At 37.8% G+C, this 19384-nt stretch overlaps 1 protein-coding gene across 8 annotated transcripts in view; it reads right to left on the reverse strand.

The window, feature by feature from the left end:
* Positions 1-18132, reverse strand: part of PHIP (PHIP subunit of CUL4-Ring ligase complex) — a 128533-nt gene extending 110401 nt beyond the window's left edge. For 7 of the 8 annotated variants that reach the window (XM_086316896.1, XM_086316893.1, XM_086316895.1 and 4 more), the window contains exons 1-6: positions 17873-18132; positions 17680-17738; positions 17513-17542; positions 17257-17316; positions 1941-2091; positions 1744-1842 (exon numbers count right to left, since the gene is read on the reverse strand). In XM_086316896.1, the coding sequence (XP_086173022.1) occupies positions 1744-1842; positions 1941-2091; positions 17257-17316; positions 17513-17542; positions 17680-17738; positions 17873-17912 (439 nt within the window). In that variant the 5' untranslated portion in view covers positions 17913-18132. Of the gene's footprint in view, positions 1-1743; positions 1843-1940; positions 2092-16738; positions 16899-17256; positions 17317-17512; positions 17543-17679; positions 17739-17872 lie in introns of those variants that run through there. The other variant, XM_086316897.1, reaches the window with a different exon arrangement.
* Positions 18133-19384: the final 1252 nt, after the last annotated feature.

Genomic DNA, 19384 nt, shown 5'->3' on the forward strand with positions numbered 1-19384 from the left:
TTAAGGTTTTAAAAGATAAAAATAAATGGAAAATGGTTAGAATAGTGCCTGAACAGAGTAATTACTCACATAGCAAATGTTAAGAGGAAAGTTACTATCAATCATTTTTGCACTTTCACTGCCTTCCACAGTGTTGCCTGACAATGCGTTGAAAGAACAACATATTCCCCTTATTAAATGGATCTGCATTTTTTCAAAAAAAGGATAGACTTTTCCCTAGAGGGGACACTTCTAATAAATTTACCTTCCCCTTCTTTTAAGAAAACTGTTCTACTTCCTAGTATAATTTTCTAGGTAAAAATATACTCGTGTCTCAAATCCTTTGTTGTTTTATAGTTGTTCATTATACTGAGAACACATAGGAATCATTATTTAACCAGGACAATCATATTAAAAAAAAAAAAGATCACCCATGATTACCCACCATGGGTAAACCACAAGATAACTTTGGAAAACAGCTCAGAGAAAACTAAAAAAGATGTAAATCATACAAGAGAGGGGAAGAGAGAAGACAGTGAGAAAGCCTAGCATCTGTTTAACTGGAGTCCCAGGAGAGGAGAGAGAATGGAGCAGACATGATATTTTAAAAGATAATGGCTGACAATTTTCCAATGCCAATAAAAGACATTACAGATTCAAGAAGCCTAATAAATCTCAAGCTTGATAAACAGAAAAAAATGACACCAAGGAATATCACAGTCAAACTTCATGAAACCAATGAGAAAAATCTAAAGTAAAAGAGATCATCTTTCCAGTACTAACAGTTAGATTTATACCCAAATACATCAAAATTGTCTATGAAATACAAAATGCCCCAGATAAAACACAAAACCTTAGAAAGTACTTCTGTAAGTAAAACAATAGAAAAGCATATTTTATATAAACATTAAACAAGTTATACAAAACCATAATACTGACAAATTATAATATGGTAATCCTGACTGTAATTACCCAGAAAAGGAAGAGAAATAAGTATAATCTGGACAGGTAGAAGAAAGAGGGAGAAGACACTTCTAACTAAGCAGGAGGGTAGGGACAGAAGAGGCTATGATTAAAATACGAAGCTCTATGAAAGTCAGAAGTAAGACTTGGTGGTAGAGGAACTGCAACTCCATTAAAACACCATAAGCTACCTCTCATACTACCTTGAGCAGAAGAGAGACATAGCAGAAGTGGAATTAAATAAGAGTAATATTACAGGGTTACATATAGTATAACCTGAAAGGGAGAGAGGGAGAAGATCCCAGAAGCAAGACTATGTGAAGGAGGCTATAGTAATTCAGGTAAGATAAGCACCCTGTAGTAGTGGAGTTAAAAAGGATGAATTTAGAGGGCATTTCAAGAAGATCTATCTACATCAGTTTTCCTTCTTGAAATTTTAAAGGCCAAAAAGTACACAATTATTCATAAAAATAACCACACTATTACAACTAATCTGTATTATGATACAATTGCCTACTGAATCAACAGAATGACATATATCTTTAAAAAACAATATTCTATAAAAATACCAATGAGCTCATTAGATAGGTACAATATTTATAATCCATAATTATACATTCTTATGACTTTTTCATTATAGATTACTAACATAAGAAAAAAATTTGAGGGCTTTTTCCTCTTTGAAGGCTAATACACAAAAAATGAAAATTCTCTGACTTCACAGCAAGTAAAAAACATTTTTATTTTCAAAAGCTCTTTACTAAGAGGCTATCAACTTGGTAATGAATTCAAACAACTCACCAATGCTGGGTGGGCTACCATAGTTAATTGGTGACTCTGGTGGTCTTCCACAATGCAATGCAGCCAGAGCAGATCCTTTCCACACAACATGCTTGCAGCCTATTAAACACAAACATTTTTTATTGGATATAAAGATAGGACACAAAGACAAAAAGTGAGAAAAAGACCATCTAAATGCTGTTAGAAATTTTTCATACTTTTGTTTGTGCGTAGCAAGGACTGTCTTCCAGCTCCTAACAAAGTTTGTACTCCAGGAACACTTTGTGGAATCTCTTGCTCAAGAAGAGGTCCCAGTCGATGACAGATCTGCAGCAAGTGATCAGGTGCTAAATGTCTGTAATACTTCACCTATTATGTGAAAGACACAGATAAAATGTTTGCTAAATACAGTGGGGATACAGGATACAATTATTTACAGTAAATAAAATGTACTTTTAAAAACATAGTAATTTGTTCTTGCTAGTCACATTTCATTTTACTTGGGGGGAAAAATTCACATTCATTCAGTGAAATCCCTTGATTCACAGTATAAAACAACTACCCAACCATGATTTAATCCACTGAAGAGGAAAAATGCTAAAAGAATTGATGGAACCTAAATACAGCAAGTTATAAACTAACAGATGCTAGTCAATGCAAATACTGAACAATGAAAAAATATATATTATAACCTAAAATGGTATGTTCCAGTCTAATATTTTAATTTTCAAAACAAACAAAAAATCATCTAACTATAAACACTTTTTATCACCAATGATATTTTAAAAAATCTCCAGAATAGTTCAGGATTAAACAAAACTACACAGTTTATGTTCTCATTACAAAATCTAAAGACATCTATATAATTTCTATGCTGAAATTTATAATTTACCAAAAACTTCACAGAGAGAAAGGCCGAATTCCAACTGTTAAATGAAACAAGTTTGACTATAAAATAAATCTACCAACTACAAAGTTTGGGCTGTTTTTGGAACAACTTCAAAATATTGCTTAATTTAGATTAGCATTCAAAACCAAGATGTAAAATGCTTTATGTTTATTATCCATCCTGAAAAGTCTTTTATTAAATAGATAATATTTGCATAATAATGTAAAGATATTAAATTAGGGGGAAAAAGTACACTATGTTTTCACTTTATGTTTAGATTACCAAGTTACAAAAAAATTCTCACTGCAGTACCTAAATATTCTAGTTTAGCTGTTTTCAAAGTGTGTTCTGGGGACTCCTAGGGATTTCTCAAGTAAAAATTGTGAGTCTTCATGCTTCCACTGCAGGGGACACAGGTTCAATCCCTTGTCAGGGGAACTAAGATCCTGCATGCTGCACAGCACAGCCAAAAATTTTTTTAAAAAATGAATAATATGAAGATGTTATTTGCCTAAGTTTTCCAGCAATGTCCCAACAGACTGCATGTCTAAGGGGATATAAGAAATCTGCCTTCTATTAAGCCAGAGATTAAACATCCTCAAAAGGATAAAACAATACCACTCACTTCATAAATTTGTTTTGGGAAATAATCATGTTATAAAATTTTTTTTACTTATATTAACATGAAATGAGTTTATTATATTTAAATGAATAAAAATATTTTAAAACTTGTTTTAATTTTTAAGTGGTAAATATGAATAGATAATACACACAAAGGAACTGCAATAATTTTCATTAATGTAAAGAGGTGCCGATGTAAAGTTTGAGAACTGCCACTCAAGTTCATTTAGACTAAAAAAAAAATAGTAACTGGAAGCTTGCACCCTTTGACTCTTTACCCATTTCGCACCCAAGTAGGAAGAGTCAAAAGGTTTAAGATTTACAGTTATAAAATATACAAGCCATAATGGTATGATGAAGAGCATGGTGACTATAGTTAATAATACTGTACTGTACAACTAAAAGCTTTAACAGATCTTAAACTTTCTCATGACAAGAAAAAAAAAATGCTTTAAGTATGTATAGTGACAGGACTTCTTTTGATCTTTCACAATATATACAAATTTTGAATCATTATGTTTGCACCTGAAACTAAAATAATGCTATATGTTAATTTCACCTCAATTTAAAAAAAAAAAAAAAAAAAAGGAAAAGTAAAGTCTGAGAAAATGTCAAAGAGCCTAAAAAGACAAGACCACATTTTTTAAAAGGTCCACTTATTAATGGCAATTTTAGTATGAATTCTTATAAAATAGATTTTGAGGAAGTGAGGGATTAAGTGATCTCAATCTATCTTGTAGTATCTGTTATACTCTAACTGCAAAAGAACGTAAATGCTATTTTTTTTAATTAGCTGATATTCATTCTCTAGATTGAAGCCAATTAAGGGGAACCTATCTTACTTTTTATCTTAATATACTGTCATAGAGACAATACGGAGCCATATTGTCTCACTTTCATTAGACAATTTAAAAGAATACAGGGTCTAGTTAATCATTACTGGTAGAACGAACACTTCTGGAAAAGAAGTTCTAAATCAAATAATACATACTACCTCTCAGCTTTCGAGATTCACAAAAGCACGATGATGTTAAAGCCTCTGAAAAATCCTGATAAATCTATTTATTTTATTTAATGCACAAATACACAAACCCTAGTTACAGAATCCTTTTTTCCCCTAATATTATCTTGACTCAAAACATACTTTTCCAAGCACTAGTACGATATAAACAGAAAAAGCATTCAGAAGAAAGTACACCAAAATACAAAAATTTTAAGTGGTATTTATACTCTAATCCTTCCTAAAATAATTTACTTAAAAATTGAAAGCAAAGTCTACAATATTTATAGGGTCCCTTCTAGTTTAAAACTTGTACATGATAATTATTCTAATGTGACTTTTTAAAATTGATCAAAATTCTTTTTACAATTCTTAGTTTGACAAGGAAGTTAATTGCTTGTTAACTTTAGTTTTGTGATGATCCTGTTTTAGGGTCTTTTTACAAAATACATTTCAAGTAGTAAACTTGAAAATCTTGACTGAAGAACTGTATCTTTTTAATAAAATATGAATCCACTTTTACCAATGACATCGCTCCTTGATTATTTAATATATTTCAATTTTTCAAAGCCAAATTTCATTTTTAAGTTAGAAGAGATACTTTCAATTCTTCAACTCCTCATGCTTTCTGGCTTCGAGATCTTATGCAAGCTGACCCCTCTGAAAGAAATCTTTACCCATGCACCTCCACACCTGAATCCTCCTCCGTGTCAGTCTGGGCTTCACTGCCTTCCATGACCTGCCTCTGCCCCTTCTTTTGTGGCCATTCTGTGTTTCCACAGCACACTTATTAAACTCCTTCCCAGTCCTTTACCCTACTCTTCAGAACTCTGCAGTACTTACCACACCATACTAATTGTTCTTAAGATGTAGGGATCTAGTGACAGCTATGATCCTCTTCCCCCAAAAAATACATATACAGTCCCTACCACTATCTTGCCCTTTTCAGAGGTTCGTAAGACTCTACGCTATACTAAAACTGCCAATTTACTTGGTCCATGTCCTACCTAAGAACAGACGGGATTAGATCTTGTTCACTTGTCTGCCCAGAACCTAACAGAGTACTTAAGCTAAGTGTTTAACTATTAAGATAAACAAATACATGAAAATACACAGGGGAAAAAAACTGACTTCACTGGCCATTAAATGGAGAGGTTCCTTAAGGTCTGATATCCCACAGCTCAGTTCCAGACACTCTCATATCCTTTCTCTATACTCCCTGGACAATCTTTATGCCAAAGCTTTCCAAATTTGTATCTACAGCCTAGCCTTGCTCACTGAACTTTCTTAAGAGTCCTCTCCTTAGAGTCCCAAGGCCTCCTCAACTCAACACATCCAAAACTACACTCATGATGCTCATGCCAACAGCCCCCTTCAAGTTCTCTACCTTGGTGACTGGCAACATTATCACCGTCTCTCCAATCTAAAATCAAGAAGTCACATTTTTCACACTGCCCATTTCTCTCTCTCGCCTCATTCCAAATATCCCACCACATCCAAACGAATGTTTCCTTCCTAGCCTCAAACCCATATACCTGTCTCTATCTCCATAACAATCCAATTTCAAATCATCCATCTTTCCCACATCCACTTGTGCCTTCCACCCACCTGCCTGCTCAGTTGCTTCAGTCGTGTGCAACTCTTTGGGACCCTATCTATGAACCCTTTTCACCTCATTCAAATCTATTCTCCATATTGCAATTAGAATGCTCTTTCCAAAACACAGATCTGGTGGTCACCTCTACCTAAAGCACTTCAGAGGCTTGTCATGCTCTTTGGAGATCCAAATCCTTCACGTGGTCTACTAGCCCTGAATTACATGTGGAGTCCATTACTGTTTCTCTGCCTTCTCTGGCACACTCCTAGTCCTACACTCTCCAGCCCCCTCTTTCCACATTTAGACACACGGGCTTTCTTTCAGGTTCTTTACCCGCACCGTCTACTGTCAGGCTTTTCCCATGTGGTGTGCTTTGCATTTCTCCACCTCCCCTTGCCCAGACAACTCTATTTGCTTCAGATCTTCCCTTTGTAACTTTGTTTTCCTTCACTTTATTTAGTCTAGGTATTATCATCTTGATTGAACACTCTTGGTGACTTGTTCTTAACTCATGTACCAGTTCACGACTGTACCTTCAACAATGTCATGGGTTTAATGTTTCTATTCTTAACTTCACCATAAACTATATGAGAACAGGGACCATCTCCTCGCATTCCCAAATGCATCATATATACACACACACCCCTAAAACATATTTTTTTTAAAATGAATAAAACTTATTTTTGCTACTTTTTCTCATTATTCTTTAAGAACATTAATTCATGTAATTATGGTCAATATTTAAAATGTAAAAATAATTAAAATAGCTCATTTATGGCTCCATATACATGACTTTTAATTTTCAAATTATTAAAACCCCTGTATCTTTAATTTTAACTTAAATATTAACCTGTATCTTTAATATTCTTAAGCTTTTTCATCTGAATGAACTTTCATTTACTAGTAAATAATTAAAAGGTTAAGCTGAAATGATACTGTAATAAAATCCCTAATCTAAAATGTCTATATCTGGATTTAGACATCCAATTACTGGATTCTCGGTAATTGTTCTAATACTGTTATTCAGGAAAAACAGAACTTGACGTTCTCAATTTTAATATGCCCATACTTTTCACAACCAAAACTGCTTTCAAGCTCCCAAAGATATTCAACACACAAAAAGTATGGCCAAATGGTAAAGTGTGACAAATATTAAAAATACTAACATAGGTAGGTTTAGTTGCTCAGTCATCTCCAACTCTTTGCGACCCCACGGACTGTAACCCACCAGGCTCCTCTGTCCATGGAACTCTCCAGGCAAGAACACTGGAGTGGGCTGCCATGCCCTCCTCCAGAGCATCTTCCCAACCCAGGGATCAAACCTGGGTCTCCGGCAATGCAGGCAGACTCTTGACCCACTGAGCCACCTGGGAAGCTACTGGACACATATCGGCTGCACACTAAGTGCTAGGCCCTTATGGTAATTGCTGTTTTCCATGAAAAAGCCAAGTCAATGATTTTGATAACCATAAGACGTATGTTCTATTATTATTCCCATTAATAAAGAAATGATGGTACAAAAGATAAGAACAACCCTCCCAAGGTCATACACACTTAGTGCACGGTGGAGATGAGACAAACCAAGGCAGTCTGAGTCCAGAGCCACAATCATACTGCCCACCACCTACACCCCACAAAGTACTTAGTTCCTCAAATATATGTGCAAACTATAAACTAGACATCCTGAATAGTTTTCAACACACACATTAAAGTGAGCCGGAAATAAATGTTTTAGAAGTTGACTTTCACTCTAAGCAAACTTGCACAAAGGCATAAATTCCTATAGATTAAGGGGAACACTTAAAACTTGAAGGATACAAGATAAATGATATAATGACAACCCTAAATACTCTCTCCTAAAATGGTTTAAGGAAATCAAAGTGACCAACCCTACCTTTCTCAATACTTTTAAGATTAAAATTTTTAAATCTTAAAGTTAGAAATAAGGTATAAACAGATTAAACAATTAAAAAGGTTACCATAAAATTTATGACCACTATTTTAAAATTTTTAAAGTGAACACTTATCAGCACTGCTTCTCTTTTTAAAATCTATGCTCCTCCCTTCAACAGACATTTCTCTTTCCCCACGAAAATGTATGAGCCCGCTATATGGATGTAAACCCTTATGCCACCCACTGAAATTCAGGGGGCAAGACAGAGCTTTTTCAAATTTCTCCTATCTTCATCCCGCCACCTCCAATCCCAATTAGAAAAATCAACAATCTTTGGTTAATTGTCCATAATTAATAGTTAAAACATGCATTAAATAAATGCATCCTTTCTGTAAACATGTTGCATTATCTAGAGCACAGGTGAGCAAACATTTCCTGTGAAGGGTCAGACAGCAAGTATTTTAGGCTTTGAAGTCTACTATCTCATATATATATACACATAAACAACTCTTTAAAAATTTAATTACTCCAGCTCAGGGGCCTTGCAAAAACAGGTCTTCTGTACAACTGACCTCCACCAGCCCGAATTTACCCATTCCTAATCTAAAGAACGATCCCTGGCATCCGCCACAGAAGGGGAACAGAATTTTGTGACACAAAGGCAAGTCTGCTCTTCCCTTGCCCATCTTGGCCCAAATCATAAACTCGGGTCACTCGTTTCTCAGATTGCACATGCGTTTTCTAGGATTATCAATTACAACAAAACCTTCTGAAATTGTGACTTGTAGCAAGAAAGGTACAAGGAAGAAACTGAGCTCTTTGAGTGTGTTTATTTTCCTGTATTTCTGGCTAAGCCGATCTGCTTCTGCTTGATATGCTGCTTTATATATGCCCACCCTTTTCAGCCAAGAAAATTTTGCCGTTATCAGTGGGAAGTATAGTAAATGGTGTTATTGGTAGGAAGAAAATGTAAAGAACCTGGAAGCCACCTGCCATACTGTCATTAAAAATTTCTTTTCTCAGTTTGTAAAGAAAAGGTCAGCAGTTTGAATTAAGAACTCTGAAATCCAGAGCCTCAGTTTAAATTTGCTGAGTGGGAGGAAAACATCTAGTGGGGGTCCTAATCCCTAAGACTGCGATTGCAACAGCCACCACTCGGGAGTTGGTCACAGTGCCTGATACTAGACTGGGCTATTAAAACACTCCACATCACACACTTTCATGCTGAGAAAAATCCTTCTAGACCCAAACAGAGGAAAAAAACTTGAATCTTTTTAATGACCTTTTAAAAATGAGGTTAGGTCAATATATTCATTCCAACTATTTGATATACCTGTGAGACCTAGAAATGTCAGCCCTTCCTCAGGACGTAATTAAGAAGTCCTAATGGAAACAAGATCCACCTAATCTTTGGCACCAATATGATCTGACCAGGCTCTTCACTTTATTCCAATGTACTGAACACCTGATTGGTTCTAAAACAGTTTTTCAGATTTTCTCACGTATTTTTTCCTCACAATTTTTTCAGACTTGAAAGGATAGTTTCTTATGCTTTCTACTATAGTTCTAAGTTATAAAAAGGTCAGGTTAACATAATACAGTTCTTATTTTTAGTCCTATTCTAGCATATAAACAAAACCAGAAATTAAAAAAATTTTTATTGTTTACTAAGGCCTATTACTAAAACCCAGTCCCTAAAAATCTCAAAACTATCTAAACTTTTAATTGATAAATGTTACATCATTATTACAAAGCACAGATTAAATTATATTTATACTCTCTAAAACAAGTTTACATTTTTTGAGCTTTTAAAAACTCTAATAAAAAAATAAATAAATAAAAACTCTAATAGCTTTTCCACATAGAAAAAAATTCTTTTTAGCTGCTAAATTGTGTTGGAATCTTTTGTGACCCCATGGACTATAGCCCACCAGGCTCCTCTGTCCATGGGATTTCACAGGCAAGAATACTGGAATCGATTGCCATTTCCTTCTTCAGGGGATATCCCACACCAGGAATCAAACCTGCATCTCCTGCACTGGCAGGAAGGTTCTTTACCACTAAGCCACCAGGGAAGCCCAAGAACAAAAATATAGAATACTTATATTCTCAGCATTTATTTATCTTCACAAGCAAATAAGGTTAAGTATTGTCCTCATTTCACAGAATGAATAGGAGAAACAGTAGAAAGTGGGAGAAACAGTATTCAACCCCAGGTCTCCTGATTTCAAGTTTAGTGTTATTTCTATTACGTTACAGTTTCCTTTTCAAAACTTGAGTTTCTCCCTCATCGCCAAACAGGCTTTATGATTACAAACTTAATAGAACCTATATAACCACTTTTCAAGTTAAATGCTCTAAGCTGGGTAACTAGTCTCAGAAGGACTCTCACAAGCTTATGATTTACTTGTACTCAGGGTATAGTAAAAATAATACATAATCTTACAAGTCAAAATTAATCGTGGGGGTCTATTTACTCTTAAATAACTATGAATAAACATGTTTGAAAGACTGTGTCTTACATTCACAGTTTAATCAATCACCTAAGAAATCATTTAGATAATTCAGTTAGTATTATCAATACATATTTGTCATTTAAATAAAATGCAATACTGATTCTCAAAATTTTATTATTATACAATCTGACTGTATTTGTTTAAAAAAAAACTCTATCCAGATTTAAGGTTTCCACAAACCACAAAGGATGCGCTATAAAAATAATTTAAAACACAACAAAATGACAAAGTTTAACTTTTTAAAATAACATTTTGAAGTTTTGTTTTTAAATCAAGTCACTTGCTAAAACAAATCTGTGAAATAAGAAATCTTCTTTAAAACATTAGTTACTTAGTGAAGCATAATTTAAAATCTATGATTCTGCTAAAAAAGTTACTGTCCACTAACTTAAAGATTAAGAATACTTAAAACACGTATTCTTAAAGTACCCATGTAAATAATCTTCAGAGAAAAATCAGTTTCATTTTTAGTAATGTTTCAGTTTTAAACACTACACTCAAAGTAACTAGCATCACACATACAATGGCAGTGTAAAGCTGTTTCAGGAAATGCGTGTTTCTCCAAGTTGCCTGGACTTAGTCCTTCCACACCCCAAAACTAAACCAGAATCCAGTGACACAAGTAAAGGTGAGTATTTTGGGGTTTTATATTATAAGCTCTGCCAAGACAGGCTACATGTCTGTTCTTTATCCGGATGGAGACCAACTGGGTCATGCTACCGTGACCATGGCCATCTGGAGGCCAGAGCACATGGATTCTTTATGTGCTTCCTTTGCAGCAGGCTGCCATCATCCACGGTGCAATGAACAACTTACGTCTTACACTACAAATCTTACTCCTCTTACTATTTAAATTTGTTTTAACTAAGGCAGAAGCTTCATCAGAAACTACGTTGCGATCCCAACTTTCTTAATACCAAAAACTTCTCATCCAGCCATCCTTATCTGTGATCCCTGAGCTCAAATAATGCTGCTTTTGTGTGTGCACATATGTGTGTGTAAGACAAGTAACTAAAGGTAGACCATCTTAACATCTGATGACTGCATTCTCTGTAGTGACCAAAGGTTCTCACAATTTTGTATTTCACCACTCAATGTCACACAATTTTTTAATACCCTGAATTCTCAAATGCCATAATGAAAAAAATTATTATTTTCCATAGCCTGTTAGAAAATACTTACAGTCCTCTATATTCAATATGCTTAATAACATATTAATTCCAAAATAATTTATTTTCACAAATCACTCACATGTCACCAACATAGCTTCTCACAAGCAAAACAGAAACTTTACACATTTAAAACTTCCTGAATTTTCAATTTGGTTCCTATTATATAACAGCCTTTATCACTTTTAGATATAATTACAAAAGCAACTTAAATATCCTTTTTCTCTAATACACTCATTTTTAATTTTTTACTTTCCTAAAGTGAATGAAAAGTACATTAAAAATAGGAAATTATTCTAAACGTTTATGCTTAGCCCTCCTAACTAATGGCCACTTTGCTTAGTATTATGGGTATTTTTCTATGAATTCTAAAATTTGTATGTGAAAACTACTAGTCACAATGAAATTCACCTACCTGGTATCACTTATCCAAAATAAACTGTGCAGAGTACAATTTTATTTGCTATTAATTCTGTAGTGACAAGATAGATAACCACAAAATTTAAGAAAGAAGAATGCAGAAGGTGAGAAAAGTTTCTAGGTAAAAGAAACAGAAACTTGTGGTCTGACAAAGAAATTCTTTATAGACTAAAAAATTGACATTCATAGGATTTATTTAACCTAATACTCAAGAATAAATTCAACAAACTCTTTTTAAAACTTGGCTTAAAACAGAATCTTTTAGCCAGATTACAAAACAACTCCTCCTGAAAATTTCTAAAAGAATACAAACTGTTGTGATGATTTTCAATTATGAAAATCTCTGTACAGAGGGAACCATCTGTAATAGCCAAGCTCCCTTCACATATTTCTAAGTGCTATCTGATCATTACCAAAAGAAAGAGCTTCATATATCCTCTAATCAATTCTGCATATTTCAACCACCCAAACATTTCTTAATGTTAACTGTTCCACAAATACAGTTCACAGTTTCTAGAAATCTATCCACAATGCTTTAAAAATGATTTATTTTTTACATTTACTATACTTTTTTCTTTTTATCTTAGGTTTAATTATTTCATCCTTGAATCTACAAAGTAACTATGCTAATAGTGTCTTTTAAAGTTTTAAGCAGCCAATCTTACATGGTAAATACTATATTCAGAAAGTTATGCATATTGTTTCTGAAATAATACTTTTTCTTAAAATTCTGTACATTATAAAGCTATAGTTGGGACAACTTCTACTACTAAAGTTCTGATCATAGCGAACACAAACGTGAACGTGAAGTCACTCAGTCATGTCCGACTCTTTGCGACCCCATGGACTGAAGCCTACCAGGCTCCTCTGTCCATGGGATTTTCCAGGCCCTTACATAATACTTGATTTGTACCAGTCAGTTATCACTCACGTAATAATCTTACAAAGTAGGAGCTGTTATTAACCCCTTGTACAGACTGGGAAACATACTCCAACAGTGTTTTTCTGCCTCACAGCAATCATAAAACACCACTATGCAGTTGGGAATGGGATGACCCAACTCCTCCTTCATATTCATGCCACTTTACAATTATTCAAGAGTGCTAAGAATTTAACAAGTACTTATTTTAAAATTTTTGTAAATGCCTCCAACTCTTTAAAATAATGGCACAAATATCAATAGAATAACTGCATGTACAAAAAAAGATGAAGATTTACACTTCAGTCCTTCAAGGAAATGTACTATTCCCTTTACATCTAACATTATTTCTTCATTATAATGATTGAGACACTAAAACCATGTTACGAAGACTACCAAGCAAAACTTACAATTTCACTAATACTCTATTAAAAACAGAAAAATAAGTCTACAAGACATTTACTTCATTATATGCCACCACCCTCCAAAATTGAAACTGGTTAAATTTTGACAGTACTACATAACATGTTAAAAATGATTCCGAATTAGGAATTCCCATTCCAGATAATATGAATATAAAAATGGATAATATGAATCCCTAATTCAAAATCATTTTTAACATGTTATCTATTTTTTTTAACTTAAAACTGGTCTCCTAGGTTTTATACCTACATTTTCACATTAATCAGCATACTCTAAGTACCTAAGTAAATCCTATTCAAGACTTCTATTGATCTCTGAATTTACCACCAATGATTTGTGAAACTAGTACTTAAACCATGGTGAAATCATACTAATTATTAAAAAAAAGTAGTCTACAAAGTGGTCATGTCTCAAAAATCTTCATCTTTTCAAGGAAAAATGATACAACAACTTAAGAATGGTGCTACAAAAAGTGTTTATACAATTTCCTAATATGAATGATTTGTCGAGGTCTACTTTTCTGTGTTTTACAAAATAATTCCAAAATTTAAAAAGTTGAGCTCTTCAAAACAATGCACTGCTACTTCTAGTTAAAAATCAGGTTTCAATCCATTTATAAGAATGAGAAAACACGGGCCCAGAGAAATTTTTGACTTGCCAGAGGTTAAGCTGCACGCTAACTGCTGGCAGGGCTAACATCACAATACACAATCTATTTGCAATGCTTTCCCTTGAACACAAAGATTTAGATTTCTAATAGAGTGGAATCATTTTTTAAAAGCAAATACTACTACAAAAAAATTATAATAATTGTATCTAACAGATTAGCAAAACAACAGTTTGGGAAATACCTTGCAAGCAAGAAATGTAATCAGAGTCCCAAACCTGCCAAGGACACTTAAAAATTCTGCCTTAAGATCTCATAAGTATGCAACTTAAATATGTCATCACTACTTAAAGGTGACTGGAGAGTGAAATTTAATAAACCAATTTCACTGTCCAAACAAAAATAAATGACAAAGATGTCTCTTAGCCCAAAAATTAGTTGTTTTCTTATTCTGTAAAGTTTGCCTCCTGCGTGACTCTATTCGAAAAATAAGAATTCCAATTAAAGTTTTAAAAAATGCCTGTTTGATTTAAAAGCAACCCCATCCTTTAAAAAAAAAAAAAAAAGAAAATCTGATTTAATATATATACTACTGGGCTAAAAATAAAATAAAAATGCTTTAACTTCCTATCAAATTCCATCCACTATTAAAAATGTTTTGTCTTGAGTAGAGGATAATAATCACAATCTTCCTTTACAATACCTTTATCAATGACACTTGAAATAAAAGTATTAAATTTTCTTTTTTCACCCTGGAAACTTTTAAACTGCTCTTAAAACTCCACTTTCTGCTTAGTCAAAACTCAACTACTGTGAATTTTATCTGTAACCTGACTTCAGATGCTGATCTATGTCTTTTAAGTTCCCAAGTACAAATATTATACCTCATCCTAAATAGCTGTAATTTGAGGTTCTCCAGAAATTTCAATTTGACATACAAATCCTTACATTTAAAATATTACCCAATTTATCAGTTAACACAAGCAATGAACTCCCAAGTAGAGGCAAATGCTACTGAAACCACAAACATTTGATAGGAAATAAAACTTTCAGTCTTAAAAATAAATTAAGAAATAGAGAATGCTGTACAAGAGACATTGCATGTGCTCACCTAGCTCACCACATAATTTCAAAATCCTACTGTTAAACAAAAACGTGCTCAAATACCTAGGGTTCCAAAATGTTTTTAGAGCTAACTAAATCTCAATCAAACGTCAAACAAAATTAAACCAAATACCACATACCTAGATACACAGTTTGACAGGTAGGAAAGCACCTCAAATGGTGCCTCGAATTATACAGACTGAGCAAATGAAAGGAAAAAATGTGCCAGAGAACTCTAAAGTCTAATGGGAATCCTTAACTATCTCATGAGCATGCCAACATGACTGCTCTGGTATAAACATTTGGCAACACTAATCAAGAAACACCAATTCCATCCAAAATAGGTGAATTTTGATAAGATAAACACAGAATTTATGGTATCCCAAATCTGATGAAGAGATGAAGAATATAAACTCATCAATATTTGAGAGATGACAAATTCGCTCAAAAAAAGTTGAAAAACATTGGTAACCTTGTTTTTATTGGAAAATTAAATGATATTCCTACAAGAATTAGACAGTCTCACAATCTGGCCAGATATCACTGGCCGCTTCATTTAGAAAATATAAACATAACATTAACCAATAATCTCCACATTAAAAAAAACACGGCCACCTTCAGTGACTCGGGGTTTGTGGGGTTATATGAAATGCAAAGATGAGTTTGGTTAAAACAGGCCAAGATGAGTTGTCTGTCCAATTCTTAAAAATGGAGTATTACAATCTTAGTAATTCTTTTAAGTAATAAGTAAAACATGGACACCCACGTAAGATTTTGTCAAGTATTTACAAACCTAAAAATTAAATATTGCTGTCACTGAACCTTGAAGTTTGCTTCAAATTCCTTTCACTTTAGCCTAGTATTGAGTAACACTAGATGAAATCACTACATACTTGAAAACTGTTGTATGGAAATGAATGCGCTATTAAGTCTTCATTAAATTAACTAAACCTGAGTACGTTCATTCCAATACCTGGGAACACTTACCAACAACCTATATTAAATCCTAACACATTTACATATGAAAGTTAGATGTTCAGACGTCTATACGCAAATGAAAGAGCCATCAAAAATCTTGTCATGCCTTCAATCTCGCGGAAGACATTCAAAGCTAGTTCAACTTCCTAATCCTTTCAGAAGCCCTCTTGAGGTAACCTTGTAACTGTCTCAAAACATCAGCTGCAAACATCTCAGAAAAACCAAGGCACTGCAGAGATTTCAAAGGCTTGCTCTTTGCTCTGCCCCCGTGACTGCATGAACTGCCCATCACACACAGAGACAGACCACCTCCTTGAGTCCAAAAGGAGAAATTAGCACGGAATACAAAACTCGCCAATAAAAATATCCTACCACGCCCTTCACAATACTTAAAAGTGATAGGTCCATTTTCAATTTTTTTAGAAATGACTAAAACACTCACTTCGAAAACCTACAAAATTAAGACAGAGCTATTTCTGAACCTAAAAAACAAAAGACGTGTCGCTAGAAACTGGAAAAGTTTTACTTGCCCATCTCCACTCCACAGTAAGTATACGGATAAAATTTAAAAAAAAAAAAAAAATCAGAACTCTTCAGTGGCCTCCAACACTAGCTTTTAATTGAACGAGGGGCCTAACGCGAGAATTAGCAAAAGGAGAAAAAAAGCATGGTTCAACGCCTGGCTTTAGGGTTTACAGGCTTTCCACTTCCGTGGAAAAAAAAAAAAAACCTTGGGCAGATAGATGCAAGAGGTGCCGATGGCCCACGATCATCGCACATCCGAACCCTTCCGATCAAAAAAAACCCTAAGTCTGAAGGTAAAGAAAGATCCCCCTCCCCAAAAAAAGAGAAAATTAAAAGAAAAAAAGAGGCACACACGTCTAGCAGCGGTTCCGCCGCGGCTGAATAGCCCGCTTGTGAAATGCTAATGCCACTTCGGAGCAGTTAGTCACCAGCTATTGTGTGCGGCAGGAGAAAGCCGTGCCGAGCGCGCGTGCAGAGCGAGCGCGCCCGCCTCCCTCGCGCCGCTCCCGCTCCCGCCGCCGCCGCCTCGCGCGCGCCCCCGCGGCCGCACGGACGCGCGCGCCGGCCCCTCCTCCTCCGGCCTTGCACTGCACAACACTCATGACGTATCTTTATTTCTAGCACGTTAACAAAATATCGCAAATAAATCGCCGGCAGCCCCTGCGGCCCCGGGGTGCGGGTCCCCCCCCGCACCACTAGCCCCCTGCAAGCCCCCCGCGCCGTCCCTCCCCAACCCTCCCCGGGGGCCTCGGGAGCTTTCGGGTTCTGGGGCCAAGTTTTTGTCTCGGTTAAAAAAAAAAAAAATTGCGGGAAATTCAATTTTTATTCGACTCGGGGAAAAGTTTCTTTGCTCCGCGACGTGAATGTCTCACCAGATTCTGGTAGGTCCTGGGATGCTCCTTGCCGGTCCAGTCGGTGCGCCGGGGCAGCAGCTGTGGGGTGCAGGGGGGGAGAGGACGCCCCGTGAGCCCGGCCCCCCGCGCCCCGGCCCGCCCGCGCCCCTCCCCCGCCCTCCCCGCGCCCCCGCCGGGGACCCCCCCCACCCCCGAGCCCCGCGCGCCCCGGGCGCCCCGGCGGCGGCGGCGGCCCAAGGGCGGTCGCGCGGCGCCACGCCGCCGCCGCCCTTACCTCCTTCTCGGCCACCTCACGGATCAGCACCTGCAACAACAAAGCGGGGAGAGCTGAGCCCCCCGCGCCCCGGGCCGCGGCCCCGCCGCTCCCGCCGCCGCCGCCGCCCTCCCCCACGCCGCGGGCGCCGAGCGCCGGCCCGGCCCGCGCCGCGCGCCGCCGTCTACCTGAGCCGCCTGCTGACAGGGTCCATCTTCCAGGAACCGGGCGATGAGGAAGTAGAGCTCTGCGCGGGAGAGAGAGGGACACGGGGGGGAGACACACACAGGCTGAGCGGCCGGGCGGCGGCGGCGGGGGGCGGGGGGCCGCGGGCGGGATCGCCCCCCGCCGCCGGCGGCCCCGGCTAGCCCCCCGACTTACCCGATCGCAGCTCCGAGAGGCCTTTCCTCTCACGAGACATGTTTATGGGTCACTTCGGGGCCGCCGGCGGGACGCCCCGCCGCCGAGGGGAAGCGGGGACGGGGCCGCCGCCTGCCCTATAGCTGTCAGTGTGTGTTCACGAGCCCGAACCTCGGCTCCACCATTCAAGCGACGGCGGCGGAGGCGGAGGAGGAGGAGGAGGAAACAACAACTCTCAGGCAAGCGGCTCCAGCCGCCCTCCCGCCCGCCTCCTCCGCCACGGATCCCTCCGCCGCAGAAAGGAGTCCGCAGCCCTTCGCGGCCCCGGGATCGGCCGGCCCGCGGCCCGCGCCCCCACCACCCACCGACACAGAGGCAAAAAAAAGGGAGTGCCTCCGACCCCCCGCCCCCGCCCGCCCGCCCGCGGCCCCGGCGCCCCCCGCAACCCGGCGCGGCGAGACCCCCAGCCCGCGGCTCCCCGGGCCGAAGGTGCGATTTATTTATTTATTTCCAGTCGAAGATGTCGGAGCCGGAGCCGCCGGTTGGCTGGAAGGCGCTTTCTCTGTGGAGGCCGATCGCGGGAGGGAGGGAGCGAGCGAGCGAGCGAGGGGGGCCGGGCACGGCTCCGCGGAGGAATCTGACGCACACGGAGCCGCAGCACAGGCTCTATTCAGCGGCCGCTGGCTGGGGCTGAGATGGAAGTTAGTTTCTCTGTAGCAGAAATAGGAAACAAATGAAGCAAAACTGCCCAAAGAGGGGAAATGCCCCGAGGACGGGTCTCGCTCTCACGCGCGCGCACAGACACTACACGCAGAGAGCACTCTCACGCTGGGCAAACTCGGGATCGCGCTACCCTGCCCGAGTTGAATGATAGTGTTTGGTTTCTGTCTCTTTGCCATGTGCATGTGTATAAATGCTGCGGATGGGCATCTGTGTAAGTCTTGTCCTGCGTTATTTCTGCAGCCTATGCAAAGTGTTGTGTAATTTATTGGAGTGCTGTATATTGCAATAGAGGTTTCAGGCGCTTTTTGTTAGAAGCGCTTGCGTTTGCGAGCCCGTTATTTGCTGTAGCCACCTCTGCATATCTTTTATTACTGCCATTGCCTTAAGCGTACATTAAAAAAAATTTTTTTTTTATTGTTATCTGGGCACAGCGAACTCCTGATCTGTACTTCAGAGACTCTTTTTCCTCTTACAAAAAGGCTAGTAATGGCTAATTAGGGATTTGGGATTGAAGAACCTTAAAGCTTTTTTAAGTGTTTACAAGAAGGAGTAATGTGAACCTGAGAGAAAGGCAAGAACGCTAATATTTATCTCTTAACTTATCTGGAGGTAATGTAGTGACAAATCAATAATCTAACCGAAGGATAATGAAAGAGTATAGAACACTTTAGTCGAGGTGATTGGTGATTAAATAATTTAAATTATCTGTGTATCTTGCAGTTGACTTCGTCACGCTAATTAATGGCTTCTAATTTGAGGTGTAAACCATTCCTGTTTACAGTTTCAAGGGGAAGACTTCTTGAAAACTGA

The sequence above is a fragment of the Bos grunniens genome, chromosome 9, assembly GCF_055505025.1.
Source record: "Bos grunniens cultivar Pamir isolate PY7600 chromosome 9, Bosgru_T2T1.0, whole genome shotgun sequence".
Classification (NCBI taxonomy): domain Eukaryota; kingdom Metazoa; phylum Chordata; class Mammalia; order Artiodactyla; family Bovidae; genus Bos; species Bos grunniens.